Raw genomic sequence first — 14,790 nt, 5'->3', positions numbered from 1 at the left:
TCCTTTTATGTTCCTTTCTTTTCAGAGCCCTTTCCACAAAGCTTTTTTATTTGTCCTGAGTATTCCAGCATCTATTCCGGTTAGCCAAAGCCTTCAATCCATGAAGCCCTACTCTTCTCCCACTTTTTTCAACAAACCACCCTATGAGCCCTTAGTCTGTTATGTATCTTCCTTCCCATTTCTCTGATTAGATGAGTAATCATTCTTCATTCAGCTCCTAAATGAAAGCACTAATACTTCTCTGGTAGTTTTTCAAATATCCATCTAGTTAAAAACTCCTCTGGGGCAGGGACTTCTAAACAGAGCACAGTCATATAAATGGTACACTGTCTGGAAGATAGGTAGGTCTCTTGCTTTGAATGGGTAGGTTAAGAGAGAAGTACACCTTCTCTAATCCCTGGTTTTGTGACTTGTTGCTCACTCTACTGTAAGCATTCCCTTTTCATCAGGGGAGGTATTGACTAGGGAGACTTCCTAGTCAATGCCTAAAATGTATTGCACACCATATATGCATCTGTGTATATACATACACATAGACATGTATATGCTATATTTTCTCATAAATACAGACCTGATGAGGTTTAATTTATAAATTAGGAATAGTATGAGATTAACATACAGAGTTAAAAGTCTTCTAGTTATCTAAGAGTAAATAGAATAATTATATCAATATGCTGCTGCAGTGAATGAGTTACTTAAAATTATTATTTATTTCTGGAATTTTCCACATAATATTTTTAGGCTGGAGTTGAGTAACAGCAACATACACGTGAATAAAGGGGACCATAGAATACATAGGATATTGATTGGCTCTTCTCTAGTCTATTCTCCAATTTTGGGGGTTCATAGTAATTAGGGAAGGATCACAGGGTCTCACAAATGTCAGGCCAGGGCTTTATCAAGGCCAGCCCTGTTCTCCCTGCTTCTCTAGAATGATTTCACTTTACACCTAAGCCTCATTCCCGGCCACCTACTTGTTTGAATCCTCTAAGGCAGCAGTTCTCAACCTTCTGAAAGCTGACACCCTTTAATACAGTTCCTCATATTGTGGTGACCCACAACCATAAAATTATTTTCATTGCTATTTCATAACTATAATTTTGCTACTGCTAAGAATCATAATATAAATATCTGATATGCAGTTTATCTAGTATGTGACCCCTGTGAAAAGGTCATTCGATCCCCAGAGGGGTCATGAACCACAGGTGAGAACCACTGCTTCAAGGCACCTATCAATATGGATTATGCTTTCTCTCATTCAGTTCCTCTCCTCTATCGCCCCCCTCTCTCTCTCACACACACACGTATATATATACACAAAGACAGAGAGAAAGAGAAGGAAGGGGAGAAAGAAGGAAGGAAGGGAGAGAGGAAGGAGTATGTCTGCATGTGTTAGTATACATACTTAGAGCAAGGAAGTGTCAGTACCGAAAAGAATATACTTGTTGCCTAAATATCATTCTCCAATGAGAGGTGTAAGAGCTCTCCAGAGAAATAGTTGTTCACAGGTCTGAGGCAAGGAAAAAAGAATTCAGGTTGGGCCTTGAACGTCTTATAGTACCAGAAAGTAAAGAAGTGCTCATAAAAAAAATTGAGGGCATGTTGAAAGGACACAGCAGCAAGATGACAGAGCTAAATCTGGGACAGCTGAAATAGGGAAATAAATAATGGTAGGGTTGGGTTGTAAACCATACAATAAATATTCATGATCCCATAATGATATAAATAAACATTTAAGTCAATAAATAAGTGGGAGAGAAGAATTAGATTTTTCCTTGTGGTAAAAGTCTCATTAATGAATACAGAAGACACGAGGGGTATATAAAAATCACTATTCAAATATCACAGTAATACTTTTTTTCTAGTAAAATACACTTATGGATAGTATGTCAGTCAGGGTTCTTTAAAGAAGTAAGGCTAGCACAAGATACATGGATGGATGGATGGATGGATGGATGGATGGATGGATGGATGGATGGAGCAGGTGAGTAGATAGAATAGGAATTGGCTTATGTGACTTTAGGGGCTGAGGTAACCCCTGGGGAAAAGCTGATTCTGAAGTGGGTTTTTCATTTGTTTGTTTGTTTTGTTTCCTGATGGTGAGTATGGAACCCAGTTCTTTGCACAAGTAGGCAAGTGTTCTACCACTGAGCTACATCCCAGCCCATTGTCTTCCTTCCTTCCTTCTTTCCTTCTTCCTTCCTTCCTTCCTTCCTTGCTTCCTCTCTCTCTCTTTCTCTCTCTCTCTCTCTCTCTCTCTCTCTCTCTCTCTCTCTCTCTCTCTCTCTCTCTCTCTCTCTCCTGAAACAGAGTCTTTCTAGGTAGCCCTGACACTCTAGGAACTCACTATGCAGACATGTTGGCCTTGAACTCACAGAGATCTACCTGCTTTTGCCTTGGAATGCTGAGCTTAAAGGCATCTGCCACCATGCCTCACCCCCATCCCTATTGTAGTCTTGAAACAAGACTTCTTTTTCATCTAAGAAATCTGGTTTTGCTCCTTAAGTTTTTCAATTAGCCAAGTGAGGTAGGGCCACCTATATTATCAAGTACCTTTCTCACTAATGTCATCTCCCATAGACACTAGCTAAAACTACAGAATACTTCCACAGCAACATAGTGTCTGAACAATTGCTTATTATAACCTAGTAAAGCCGACACAGAGAAATTTGGGATGCTAAAAAATGAGTAGAGGTATGAGATCTACCTGCTTTTGCCTTGGAATGCTGAATAACTTTCTAGGTAGAGTTATTAATAACAAAGGTAAAACCATGAACTGCTCAGTAGTGAAATCAGGCAGACTCCACTTTGAATGAGTGATCAAAATTAGTATTGTAGGGCTAAAGAGGTGGCTCAGCAGGGAAGAGCACCTGCAGCAAGCATGGGGACCCATCCCACCATCCATGTAAAAGCTGGGTGTTGCCACATATGCCTGTCACTCCAGAACTGGGGGTAAAGACAAGAGGATAGCTGGGATTTGCTGGCCAGCACAGCTGAAGAGTTGGTCTTCCAGTTCAACAAGAAACACTGCTTCAAAGGAACAAGATAAGGAGAGACAGAGACTTCTCACATATGCCTCTGGCTTCTGTGTGAACAGCTGCACACGTGCACTCATGCATCATGCATGTGTATACCACATACACGTCAAATAATCATTGTAGTGTCAATGTGTTGTATCATAGTACACTCCTATAATCCCAGCACTCAGGAGGCTTGTGAGTTTGAGGCCAGTCTGGGCTGCATACTGAGAACCTGTTCCCAAAACAAGTAACCACCACTGGAAATAAAGTGTTAGAGCCTCATGAGATCCCTGAAATGATACACAGAGAAAGGCACAGCTTGCTTTTGCCAAGTTCAAAGCCTCAGTCTGAACATGGGTTAGCACCAGACAAGTTCACATTGGGGGACATTTTATTTTAAATACTTTAATATTTAATATTTAGCTGACAAGTGTCACGTCTGCAGAAGGAGAAAGAAGAGTGGAGAACCATCTCACCAGTTGGAGCAGACTAAGGAACCATGCCAGCTAAATGTGATGTGAGATCCTGGCCTGGATTCTGGGACAGGATGAGGGCATTAGTCAGAAAACTGGCAAAATGTAAAGAAGGGCTAACATTAGTAGCTGATGTTGCATCAATGCTAGTTGGTCAGGTTCAGTAATGGTGTGGCTGTTATGTAAGATGAGAACAGAACATTAGGGAAGTGCATAAAGGCTGCATGGCGATTTACACCATTTTTGCAACTCTTCTGGAAGTTTAAAATTATCTCAAAATGAAAATTTATGAAGAAAAGCAAAACAAAAAGTCCTGCCTTGGTCTCTCTTGATGCTAAAAGCCTATACCATTACCAGGCTCCATCCAGTTTCAGCACTTCTATGGTCGGCTTCTCTGGACCCTTCCAGTCTCATTTCACATTGATCTCCTGGCCACTTTGAATTTTTAACCAACTCAGTCTGCTACCTCCAGGAGTCAGGGATATGAAGAGTGAGTCAAGGAGCATGGAAATCTGTGCCTTGAGTGGAACACTACCTTTGGTGGTGGGGTACCAAACTTCCTGGCCCATGGCAGGAGTGGGAAATTGTAGTGGGACTTTTTTGGTCCCACCTAGCCAGCTCCCAAATAACCACATGGAGATTTCTTATTAATTATTAAAGTTTGGCTGATAGCTTAGGCTTGTTTCCAACTATCTCTTATAACTTAAATTAACCCATTTTTTTTTATTAATCTACATTCAACCATGTGGCTGTTACCTCTATCCCATTTTGAGTGTTCAACCTGTTCCTCATCTGGCTCACTTCTCCCACATCTCATCCCTTCTTCTTCCCAGTGTCCTCTCTGTCCTGAAAAATCCTGTTTGGTTATTGGCCATTCAGCTTTTTATTAAACCATTCCAAGTGACAAATCTTCACAGTGTACAAAAAGATTATCCCACAACATTTCTCCATTTGGTCTAAATAAAAAGGAAAGGGTTTAAGTCTAATGTAATAAAACTATAAATAATAACAAGTATCAGGTAAGAGTTACATTTACAATGTCCAGTCCATTTGTATTTGTAATATTTGGAGAAAATACTCCATTGTTTATTCTATCTTGATGAGTCCAAAGCTCTGTACCTAATTTACCTTCTGTCATAGCTAAGGAGAACTATGACTATCTAGTCTTCAACTCCATCAGAGACTCCAGAAGGATATATTACCTTAGTAAGCAGGAAGTGCAGAGCAAGCAACTTCCAAAAATAAATGACAGAAACATCTGGCTGCCTGGACAGTCATCCAAGTTTCCTCTGCAATGTTGGGGAATCTATCTTCAGCCTAGAGGCCTAGAATATCTGACAGACTTTTCTGTGAAGCAGGAATTTTTGAAGGACTGTCATACCCTGTGTTGGCAAAGTTTGGCAGTCACTTTTCTTTGTGTCCTGCTGGTTTAGTTTGGACACCATACAGTCAACAGCCAAGGCAAGGACAGCTTCTTGCTCAAATGGCTAGCCTTTGCCATAAAGAAAGTAAATTCCATATGGAGGTTCTTTGATGCCCATCATCCTTTTTTGAAGTAGATTGGTGCCAACAGAAGCAGACATGTCTCATTGTCAAGAAAAGCCTTATGTTATTAAAACATTTTAAATGTCATATTTTGTAGTTATTTGAAGTGTTTGAAGATCACCTATCTAAAATATATCTCTGTATGACCTTGAAAACATACCTAACATGACTATAAGTTTGATAGTTGTAGGTAACTATTAACCTGTTTTTATTATCCTAACTGGCTTTCAAAGACTAAAACTGTACATAACCATTTAAAATGAGCCATATAGGTATAACACCATAAACAAGAATAGAAACATATATACAATATAACCATAATAACCTTAAATTTTTATCAATAAACTAAAGTCTATATCAATGTAAAATATTAGAGACGAGTGGCTGTTCAAAAGTAGACTCAATAATCCACCCTTTTATCTCATCATTTTTATACTATATCCACATTTTTCCCTTTAGAAAGAGATACAAAAATCTAATCTCCTTAGTTTAGCTATTTCTCTGACCATGACCAATAACAATTTGTAACCAACTCCCCTAAACAATGACAAATATCTATAACCCATTGCATTCAATTGCCAAAGCCATCCACCCCACCTCTTGGGAATTTGGGTGTCATGTTCTCTAGACTTCTATCTGTTGTTTGGTGGTGATAGCATCTTTAGGAGACCCTGGGAAACTTGGGATAGTGGTCAAGTCAGACTGTGCAATGGGAAAGTGTGGGGCTTATTATCTGAAGTCTTGGCTGGATAGTCTGTGAGGCTGGACCATCTCAGTCAGCATCCTTGAAGCTGTTCTGGATGCAGAACTCTAAGGAAACTACAACAGAGGCACTCTGAGAGGCTGTATCACCTGGGCTACCTGTTTTCATTGGTGTCTGGTTCCCTTGCTCTGAAAACATAGTATTTCAAAGGTAACATACATAACTGCATTAACACAAGAAAGGATTGTGCATTGTACACAAGCCAGCCAAAGATGATTGTTTGTTTGAGTGGGTAAAATATAGTCACCTGTCTTGTAGGGATTTTTTAAAAAGATTTTATTTATTTATTATGTATACAACATTCTGCTTCCATGTATATCTGCACCCCAGAAGAGGGCACCAGATCTCATAACAAATGGTTGTGAGCCACCATGTGGTTGCTGGGAATTGAACTCAGGACCTCTGGAAGAGCAGTCAGTGCTCTTAACCTCTGAGCCATCTCTCCAGCCCGTAGGTTTTTTTTTTTTTTAAATTTATTTCTTTATGTCTGTAGCCAGGATTTTCAGGGGGATTTTCCCAGTCAAATCTGATCTTCTTTAACCTTGAGTGAATTCACAGCCTTTTGTTTCCTGTTGTAAGAAAAACATAACTTCTTCTCCAAAGTAATACATTTTTTGAGTTCCATTTTAAAGTTAAGGCCTTTTTAAAAATTTTAGGCTGGTTTATTTCAGTAGTCCCTTTCACAATTTCATGTCTCCCAACAGCTTTCATTTGCTTATTAGCAATCAAAAATCCAAAGACAACACAATAACATAGAAGTTCACACTCACTTTGTACCTCTAATGGCATATATGCATATGTATGTATGTATGTATGTATGTATGTATGTATGTATGTATGTATGTATTATCCTCTCTTTTTTTTTTTCAAGACAGGATTTCTCTGTGTAATAGCCCTAGCTGTTTTGGGACTCACTTTGTCACTCTGTAGACCAGGCTGACCTTGAACTCACAGAGATCTGCCTGCCTCTGCCTCCCAAGCACTGGGATTAAAGGTGTGTGCCACCATGGCCTGGCCTTTACTCTTTCTTTAAAGACTTTACTCTATTATTTTTAAACTATTATTGTATTTCATTTTTATGACTGTCTATACTCATTTTCTCTTTTTTCTTAAGCCTACATACATTGTTAAACATGGTGTAACTTGTTTAGAGGGTATTTTTTCTGTCTAAACCTGCCTTACTGCTTATTTTATAACCCTTTCTGTCTTCATGAGCAAAATCTTAAACCATCAAGCAGCTTAACTCATGGTATGCTGGCAGTGGTTCTGCCCCCCCCCCCCAGTTCCTTGAGAGCCTAGCCTCATGGTGGAGGTCCTGGAGGGAGCCACGCTTACCACCCTATCTCTGAGAAGTTTCTGGGTCCACACTGCTGTAGGCATTTCTACCTAGTCTCATGCCACTGAGTAGCGCACTATCTGCTGTTCATATACCCCATTCAAATGCTCAGTAGCAGGGCCTCTTAAAAGAACTGCATCTCTATATGCCACTAGCACCGAGCCTATCCGAGAGAGCATGGAAGCAAGGAAGCTGCATTTTGATTCTATGTTCTGAACCATTTTTAAAGCTTTTTTAGGTCTTATGTGGAAATATGTGGCCAGACATTGTTGCCATTTGTAGCCATACTTTTTCTGTCCCAACCAGCCAGCTCCCAAATAACCACACAGAGACTTCTTATTAATTATGAAAGTTTGGCCAATAGCTTAGGCTTCTTTCTGACTAGCTCTTATAACTTAAATTAACCCATATTTTTATTAATCTATGTTCTACCATGTGGCTTTTGCCTCTATCCCATCTTGTGTGTCCAATTTGTTCATTGTCTGGCTTCTCCCACATCTCCACCCTTCTTCCCAATGTTTTCTCTGTCCCCAAAAAATCCTGTCTAGCTACTGGCCATTCAGGTTTTTATTAAACCAGTCTAATGGATGAATCTTCACAGTGTACAAAAAGATTATTCTACAACAGGAAATGCCTCTTGTGAAGCCAGAACAGGCAGAACTGGCAATAGTGGTCGCATGTGGAGCCAAGCCTTCGAGGCAGGAATAGGAGCTGCTGCAGGCCAGAGCCAGTGGTCCCAGCCTGGGAGCCATAGCTACGTTGTTCTGTGTCATCTAGGGCTTTTATATTTCTGGGCATTTTTGTTTGTTTGTTCTTCTTCCCTCTGCCTGGACTGCCCTGGATTCACTCCTCATCTAGTGAATTACTTCAGCTTACTAGATCTATCTCATGCTGTTAAGTTCCCTGGGCTTGGACAACATCTCAGATAGTATTGAACTTTTGGGGGTCAGGGTTTCTGTTACGTTCATTCTCATAACCCCCACTCTCAGTGCAAAGTAGATGTCCACAAATGTCTAAACAGATGATGATGTGGTCTAAGTCATTCGTGAGTAGCAGTCACAGTGTGGCAAGCTCTGTGCAGGCTATGGGGACATAAAGATGAGATAGATAAGGCCCCTGCTGTTATAGAGCTTCTATTCCAGAGGAGAATGTTAGCAACAAATGAGTAAGTAAATAATACAATTACAGATTGCAGTTAATGCTATAGTAGGTCATAGAATGTCATTATGATTTTTAAATGAACTTATTATGAATTTCATAATCTTTTTTTTCTGTTATAGAGTCCCATGTAACCCAGGCTGGCCTCAAACTTGCTATGTAGTCAAGGATGACCTTGAACTTCTGATCCCTCTGTTTCTGCCTCCTGAGTACTGGGATTACAAGTGTGCCCCACCATAAGCAGTTTTATACAGTGCTGGGGGTTGAACCAAGGTCTCCACTCAAGCTAGTCAAACACTTGGCCAGCTGAGTTACATCCCTAGCCTTCATATTCTTTTTGCTGAATTCAGGTCATACACAGGCCTTACCCAAGAGATGATCAACAGGAGAGTAACTGGCTAGTACCCGAGAGAGTTATCCTCTATACCCAGGGGAATCAGAGAGGATATCACATAACAGGAAGAGTCCAATTTTGTCTCTTAAATGAGTAGTAGACTTAGGAGGCACACATTTGGAGATAAAAGAAGGAGTTGGGCAGCCATCCCATCTTTCTCATTGTAAGCATTTTTCATCTGTACCCTATCCCTCACTGAGCTTAGTGTCTGCTGAAAAGAGACAGGGTGTATGCAGACACCTCCAACAGTGGTGAGTAACTTGTCCCAACCTTCCCCACAGGCCGAGGACACTGGTTAGTGTCTCGCAAAGGCAACATGAAGAAGAGTGTGACTAAGGCATCCCCTGAAAGCCAGGAACACCAGAAGAAAGTTTCCTTTGATACTGGGTTGAAGAAAGTAACTCAGCGGGATAGCCAGACAGACATTCTTGGACACATCTTGGACCGGGCTTTTCTGGTGAGAGTAAATGCATCCCCGAGTATCTGGTAGCATTAGCTAAGGGAGGTGGAGGGAAGGAACGAGGACTCCCCTGCCCTGCCTTAGTCTGAATAGGGGCAAGGACTTGTCTTGCCCAGGTACCACTATTCCTATCCCATTCCAAGCTATGAGAGTGATGGTGGCAAATTGAATGTGGCTGATGATGAAAGAACCCTGGAAATTTCCTTTAACATGTGAAGCCTTTCCATACACCCCTTGAGATAGTACCAGTTTTACCATCCCTATTATATTGTTGCCACTTGTAAACAGGGAAAAAGAGGTCCCCCCCTAGAGCCAATAAATGACTGGACCAGGATTAGACCCCTGATCCACTGACTCTAAAACCTGTACCTTTATATTATGTAAAATGGCCAGATAGGGTGGCACACACCTTTAATCCCTGTACTTGGGAGGCAGAGGCAGGTGTATCTCTGTGAATTGACATAATGAGGCCCTGCCTCGAAAAGAAAAGAAAAGAAAAGAAAAGAAAAGAAAAGAAAAGAAAAGAAAAGAAAAGAAAAGACATTATATGAAGGGCAAAGTCTTACGTGAGTTGGAAAGGCAAGAGTGTTTCAGAAATAAAGGGTAAACTGAGGGTCCCATGTCAGTGCTGAGGAGGAGCAAGAGATTCCTGTGTGCCATGCTGTGCTCTGCTCTGGGGTGGGAGCCAGTGGGACCAGAGAGGTTCTGTGTCTCCCCCTACCCTCTCCCCCACACTTCGCCTTGGTTCTTTGGTTTTAGCATCTGCCTAGAAGCAGGAGGAGCTCATGGTATTACTCCAGGCAGACCTGAGGCAGGCAGTATCTCTGGAAAGAGCCGGGGTACTGGGTTGGAGACCAGCCAGGTAGTTTCACATCTGTTCCATGCAATGCTTCAGGAGCTTCAGGAACAAAGAAAGATGGATTTTATAAATTAATATTAATGGGTAGTGTGGTTGCCATTGCTCCCCAAGAACTGGCAGCCTCCCTTGTTTCCACATTCTGCTTGTGAGTCCCAAGAGTTGTGTATCACAGGTTGCAAGAGAACATGCTTGGCTCCACCTCCCCTCGTTGAGCAGCGAAAGGTTTTTGCAGAGCTGTGGGATTTGTTTTGACTGTCGTGACCACTCCTCACTGGGAGGACAGAGGACTGAAACAGCAATACTGGGGTGGGACAGACCACATCACACCTCAGTGTTCTCTCCCCCCCACTTATTTCCAAATACAGTCGACCCTACATATCCACTATTCCTTACCTACAGATTTAAACAACCACAAACTGAAATGTTTGAAAAATAAAGCAAAAAATTTTCACTGTACTACACATATGCATACTTTTATATTACTATTCCCTAAACCATAAGTTCTAACAACTTTTACATATTATTTGTACTATATTAGTTATTATCAATGACCCAGTTATTGTTTGAAGTATATAGGAAGAGATACATAGGTTGTTAACAAAAATGACACCATTTTAAGTGAGGGACTTGAGGCCTAGAGAGATGGCTCAGTGCTTGAGAATATTGGCTGTTCTTCCAGAGGACCGACCCTGTAGGGGTCACCCTGACCATGCCTCCTGGGTAGTGTGGTTGTCATTGCTCCCCAAGAAGAACTGGCAGCCTCCCTTGTTTCCACATTCTGCTTGTGGGTCCCAAGAGATGTGTATCAGAGGTATCTACGCTTGGCTCAGTAGAGTGCTTGCTTTACAAAGCCTGACAACCTGAGTTCAATCCCCGGGAGAGAAGGTAGAAGGAGAGAACCAACTTCCAAAAGGTGCTCTCTAACCTTCACACGAATGACATGGTGTGTGCATACATGCACACATCCCCAGATGCTGCTGCTGTAATAATAATACAGAAGGAGAAGAAGTAAATAAAATCTAGAATGCTTTTATTTCACACAGAAGCCTGAGGCATTGTTTGGAATCCATCACATAATGGTTACATAATATCTCCAAGGCTCAGCATCCTTCCATCTTTCTGCACTGTCATCCTTGGCATGCTGACTTGTCCTCCTGTCCTGACTCCCTTCATTATTCCAAAATGGCTGCTGCATTTCTGATCATCATACACACAGAGGACAACATCCAGAGGCAGAGAAGGAGTTGCCACTGTACCAGGCCTGTCTTTAGAAGAAAAGGCATTTTTTAGCTGTCACCCACTCCTAATCACAGCAGCCAACATCTTATTGGCATGACCTATATATCCAGTTATTGGTTGGAGGAACAAGACCTTGACAGTTGGCTGGTACAGGTTAAGGCTTGTTCTTGGGGCTGGAGCTTGGAACATGTCCACTTCAAGGAAGGGAAATGACCTCAGTGTTCTCTAACAGGGAAGATGTAGATGTATGTTTATTGGAAAGGTCATTAATAACTTCTGGCACATTGGGCTCTTCTGTCTTCTTATCCTTTCTAAGAAGGTCAGGCATACCGATTTTATGAAACTGCTGTCAGCCACTACTTAGTCTACACTCTTGTTCAGAACCAGTGTGGATCCGAATGGTTTCACAATTCTCTCTCTAACCTTGTCTTGGCTACCTCTCAAAAATACCATGCTTTCTCCCACTTGGGAGGTCTGCATACTCCCTACCCACTTCATAGGATTACCTCCTGTTCGGCTCTTAGCACTTGGCTGAAAAATCACTTCCTCAAGTACATGTTTCCTCCTTCTAAGACTGAGGTTGGGACCTCCTGTTTCCATACCCATTGGATCTGGTATTTCTCCTTTAAAATTACCATTACATTCCTAAGTGCTTGCCATTTGGCTTCCCACTAAGTGAAGGTGTGGAAGGCTTCTACTGCTTCCCCACTGTCTTCCCTGAGCCTGTTCAGGGCCTCTTCAAAGAAGGCACCATAGGGACGGACCATAATAGGTGGGACAAGGATCTCAGCAGCGTTCAGCTAGGAGATATCTTGAAGCCGATATTAGATCCCAACTCTTTCATTATGTACAATGACATTCAGTAGGCAAAAATGTGTAGTTTAATGATTACAGATTTGAATCCAATTCATAGATCAATCATGTACTAGCTATAGAGCCTCAGACAAGGCACCTTCTGCCTCTTATACTCATTAAAGGGGAAAGTAAATTCTCTTTCAGAAAAAGTAATACTGAAAGAGAAAGGAAAACCCTTTAACACAACTAATAAGTAAGAAGAAATACTACTTATATTAAAAGGGGTTCAGTTAGGATTAAACAAAAGTTTGTTAATATAATCAGTTTGTGGCTCAAAGGTGGTACTCAGTTAATACTTGGCGGATGGATGGATGGATGGATGGAGAGATGGATGGATGCACATGCAAACAATGGCAAGTTTTATGAGAAAACACTCAACAGAAATAGTTTAATTCATTATGTTCTGTTGGGACCTTGGGGACCAATTCTGTGTCCTGTGTTCCAGCTGAAGCACCATTGTGTAAGAAAGCCATCAGACCTTTGCACTGTCAACGTGAGCGGCATGAAGTTCTCCAAGGTGAGGCCATCAGCAAAGATGTGACAGAGCCAGATGTGAGGGGGCACCTGGAAGCTCTGGTTTGTGTATGGCACCTCCATAGTTCCTGGGCACTAGAAATCAGTTATGTAGAAAGAGGGAGGACAAGCCGGGCGTGGGTGGCGCACGCCTTTAATCCCAGCACTCGGGAGGCAGAGGCAGGCCGGATCTCTGTGAGTTTGAGGCGAGCCTGGTCTCCAGAGCGAGTGCCAGGATAGGCTCCAAAGCTACACAGAGAAACCCTGTCTCGAAAAACAAAAAAACCAAAAAGAAAGAAAGAGGGAGGACAGAGGGCAAACAAGGGTTCACTGGGTGCTATAAATTTGGTATTCATATGAATTAGAAAAACTCACCTAAGGAATCTGTTCTTGAGACTGGGGCATAGAACATGGTGTGAATTGGCCAGGAAATGTGAGTAGAGTGTGATTCCTTGTGTGGAATGCTCTTTACATGAGCTTACCATCTGGTAGGAGTAAAGAAACTCTTATGATGAGGAGGAATGTACAAGAATGTATATGGCACCATTGTTTCTAATGATGGAAATTTTGAAACAGATAATTATGCTCCCACTCGGAAAGGATAATTTGTCATATACTCAAGCAAGGAATTCAAATAAATGAACTGGACCTATATGTGTTAACACATATAAAGCTCCAAAGAGTTATACATATCTCACATAAATCTCTAAATCATACTATTGAGTAAAAAGGGCATATTGAATCATAAGACTGTATGGATATAAAGTTTTAAAACATGTAAACAACCCTTTATATAGTTGATGGATATAAACATATGAATGTATGTAATACACTTAAAAATCAAGAACAGGGATGAGGTGTGAGTTGGGGGGGGGGACATGATGACAGAGGTCGTAAGTCTTCTAATGGTTTCTTTCATGTTTAAACAGTTAGGATTCAGATCTGTTAAAACTGGGTCATCATCAAAGATCACTCACTGTACTTTTTGATGTTTGAAGTACTTCAGAATAGAGGAAAATGAACAGAAAAGCCCTCACAGCTCTCCCCCACATGGCTGCCCTTGCACTAAGAATGTCTCTTAGTCCTTTAGGCATTCGTCCTCTTGGCAGCTTCACTGGTGTTCCTGCAGGGCTCCTGGCAGGGAACTAATCCTGTGTTTTTCTGGCATGCTTTTGGACAGGTAAAGGAAAAGGACTTCAGACATTTTACTTCTGTGATTTATATCAACGCCTCTGAAAACCTGCTGCCTCTCGGTGAGCTTCCTCTTCTTGGGAACTGTCCTCCTGGCCGGAAAATCACTTGTGATTGCACTTGTCTGCCCATCCAACTGTGATTGGCCGTTCGTGTCTTGTAGAGTGGCGGGATAGTAAGGACCCTGGAAAGCACTCAGATCTGCACTCTGCTCCTTTGGAGCACTCTTCTCTGTAAGCTGATGTTCCTCTCCACACACACAGATACTCCTCCCCTCCAACCTTGCAGGCACCTTGCAAACTCCAGTGAGAGAGGCCTTTAAACCTGCATATGCTCCTACCAGAAAGCCTCTTGGTAATTCAGCAAGTCTACAGTGACCCCTGCTGGTGTCTGAACGTGGCCTTTAGAAAGAATAGTGCTTCAGAGAGCTTATGATTTGCTAGGAGATATGGGCTTAGACTCAGACCAAAAGCAGGGTACATATAAGCAATGGTACAGGGAAGTCAGCAAGCATACAAGGGAACTTTAAATCAGACTAGTGAGCACCTAAGATAAAAAAGATTAAAAAGTTGGGCTAAAGCACCTGCTGCCAAGCTGGGCATTGGTGGCAGACACCTTTAATCCCCGCACTCGGGAGGCAGAGGCAGGTGGATCTCTGTGAGTTCGAGGCCAGCCTGGTCTACAGAGCGAGTGCCAGGATAAGCTACACAGAGAAACTCTGTCTCGAAAAACCAAAAAAAAAAAAAAAAAAAAAAAAAAAAAAAAAAAAAAGCACCTGCTGCTGAGCTCCAGTGACCTGAGTTTGATGTTTGATCCCTGAGACTCATTTGGTAGAAGAAGAGAACCATTTCCTGAAAAGTTGTCCTCTGACATTTTGTGTGTGTGTGTGTGAGAGAGAGAGAGAGACAGAGACAGAGACAGAGAGACAGAGACAGAGACAGAGACAGAGACAGTAATAAACTGACTCGGGTTAGTAAAGACGCT

The 14,790-nt window shown here is 41.8% G+C and overlaps 1 protein-coding gene across 1 annotated transcript in view; it reads left to right on the top strand.

Annotated features, from left to right (window-relative positions):
* Positions 1-14,790, top strand: part of Xrra1 (X-ray radiation resistance associated 1) — a 70,966-nt gene that overhangs the window by 16,076 nt on the left and 40,100 nt on the right. Inside the window, exons 4-6 of the mRNA XM_027407761.2 lie at positions 8,971-9,146; positions 12,548-12,619; positions 13,796-13,868. Coding sequence (XP_027263562.1) covers positions 8,971-9,146; positions 12,548-12,619; positions 13,796-13,868 — 321 coding nt within the window. The remainder of the gene's footprint in view (positions 1-8,970; positions 9,147-12,547; positions 12,620-13,795; positions 13,869-14,790) is intronic.

Source organism: Cricetulus griseus, chromosome 3, assembly GCF_003668045.3.
Source record: "Cricetulus griseus strain 17A/GY chromosome 3, alternate assembly CriGri-PICRH-1.0, whole genome shotgun sequence".
Taxonomy (NCBI): domain Eukaryota; kingdom Metazoa; phylum Chordata; class Mammalia; order Rodentia; family Cricetidae; genus Cricetulus; species Cricetulus griseus.
This window is presented reverse-complemented; position numbering and strand designations above follow the sequence as displayed.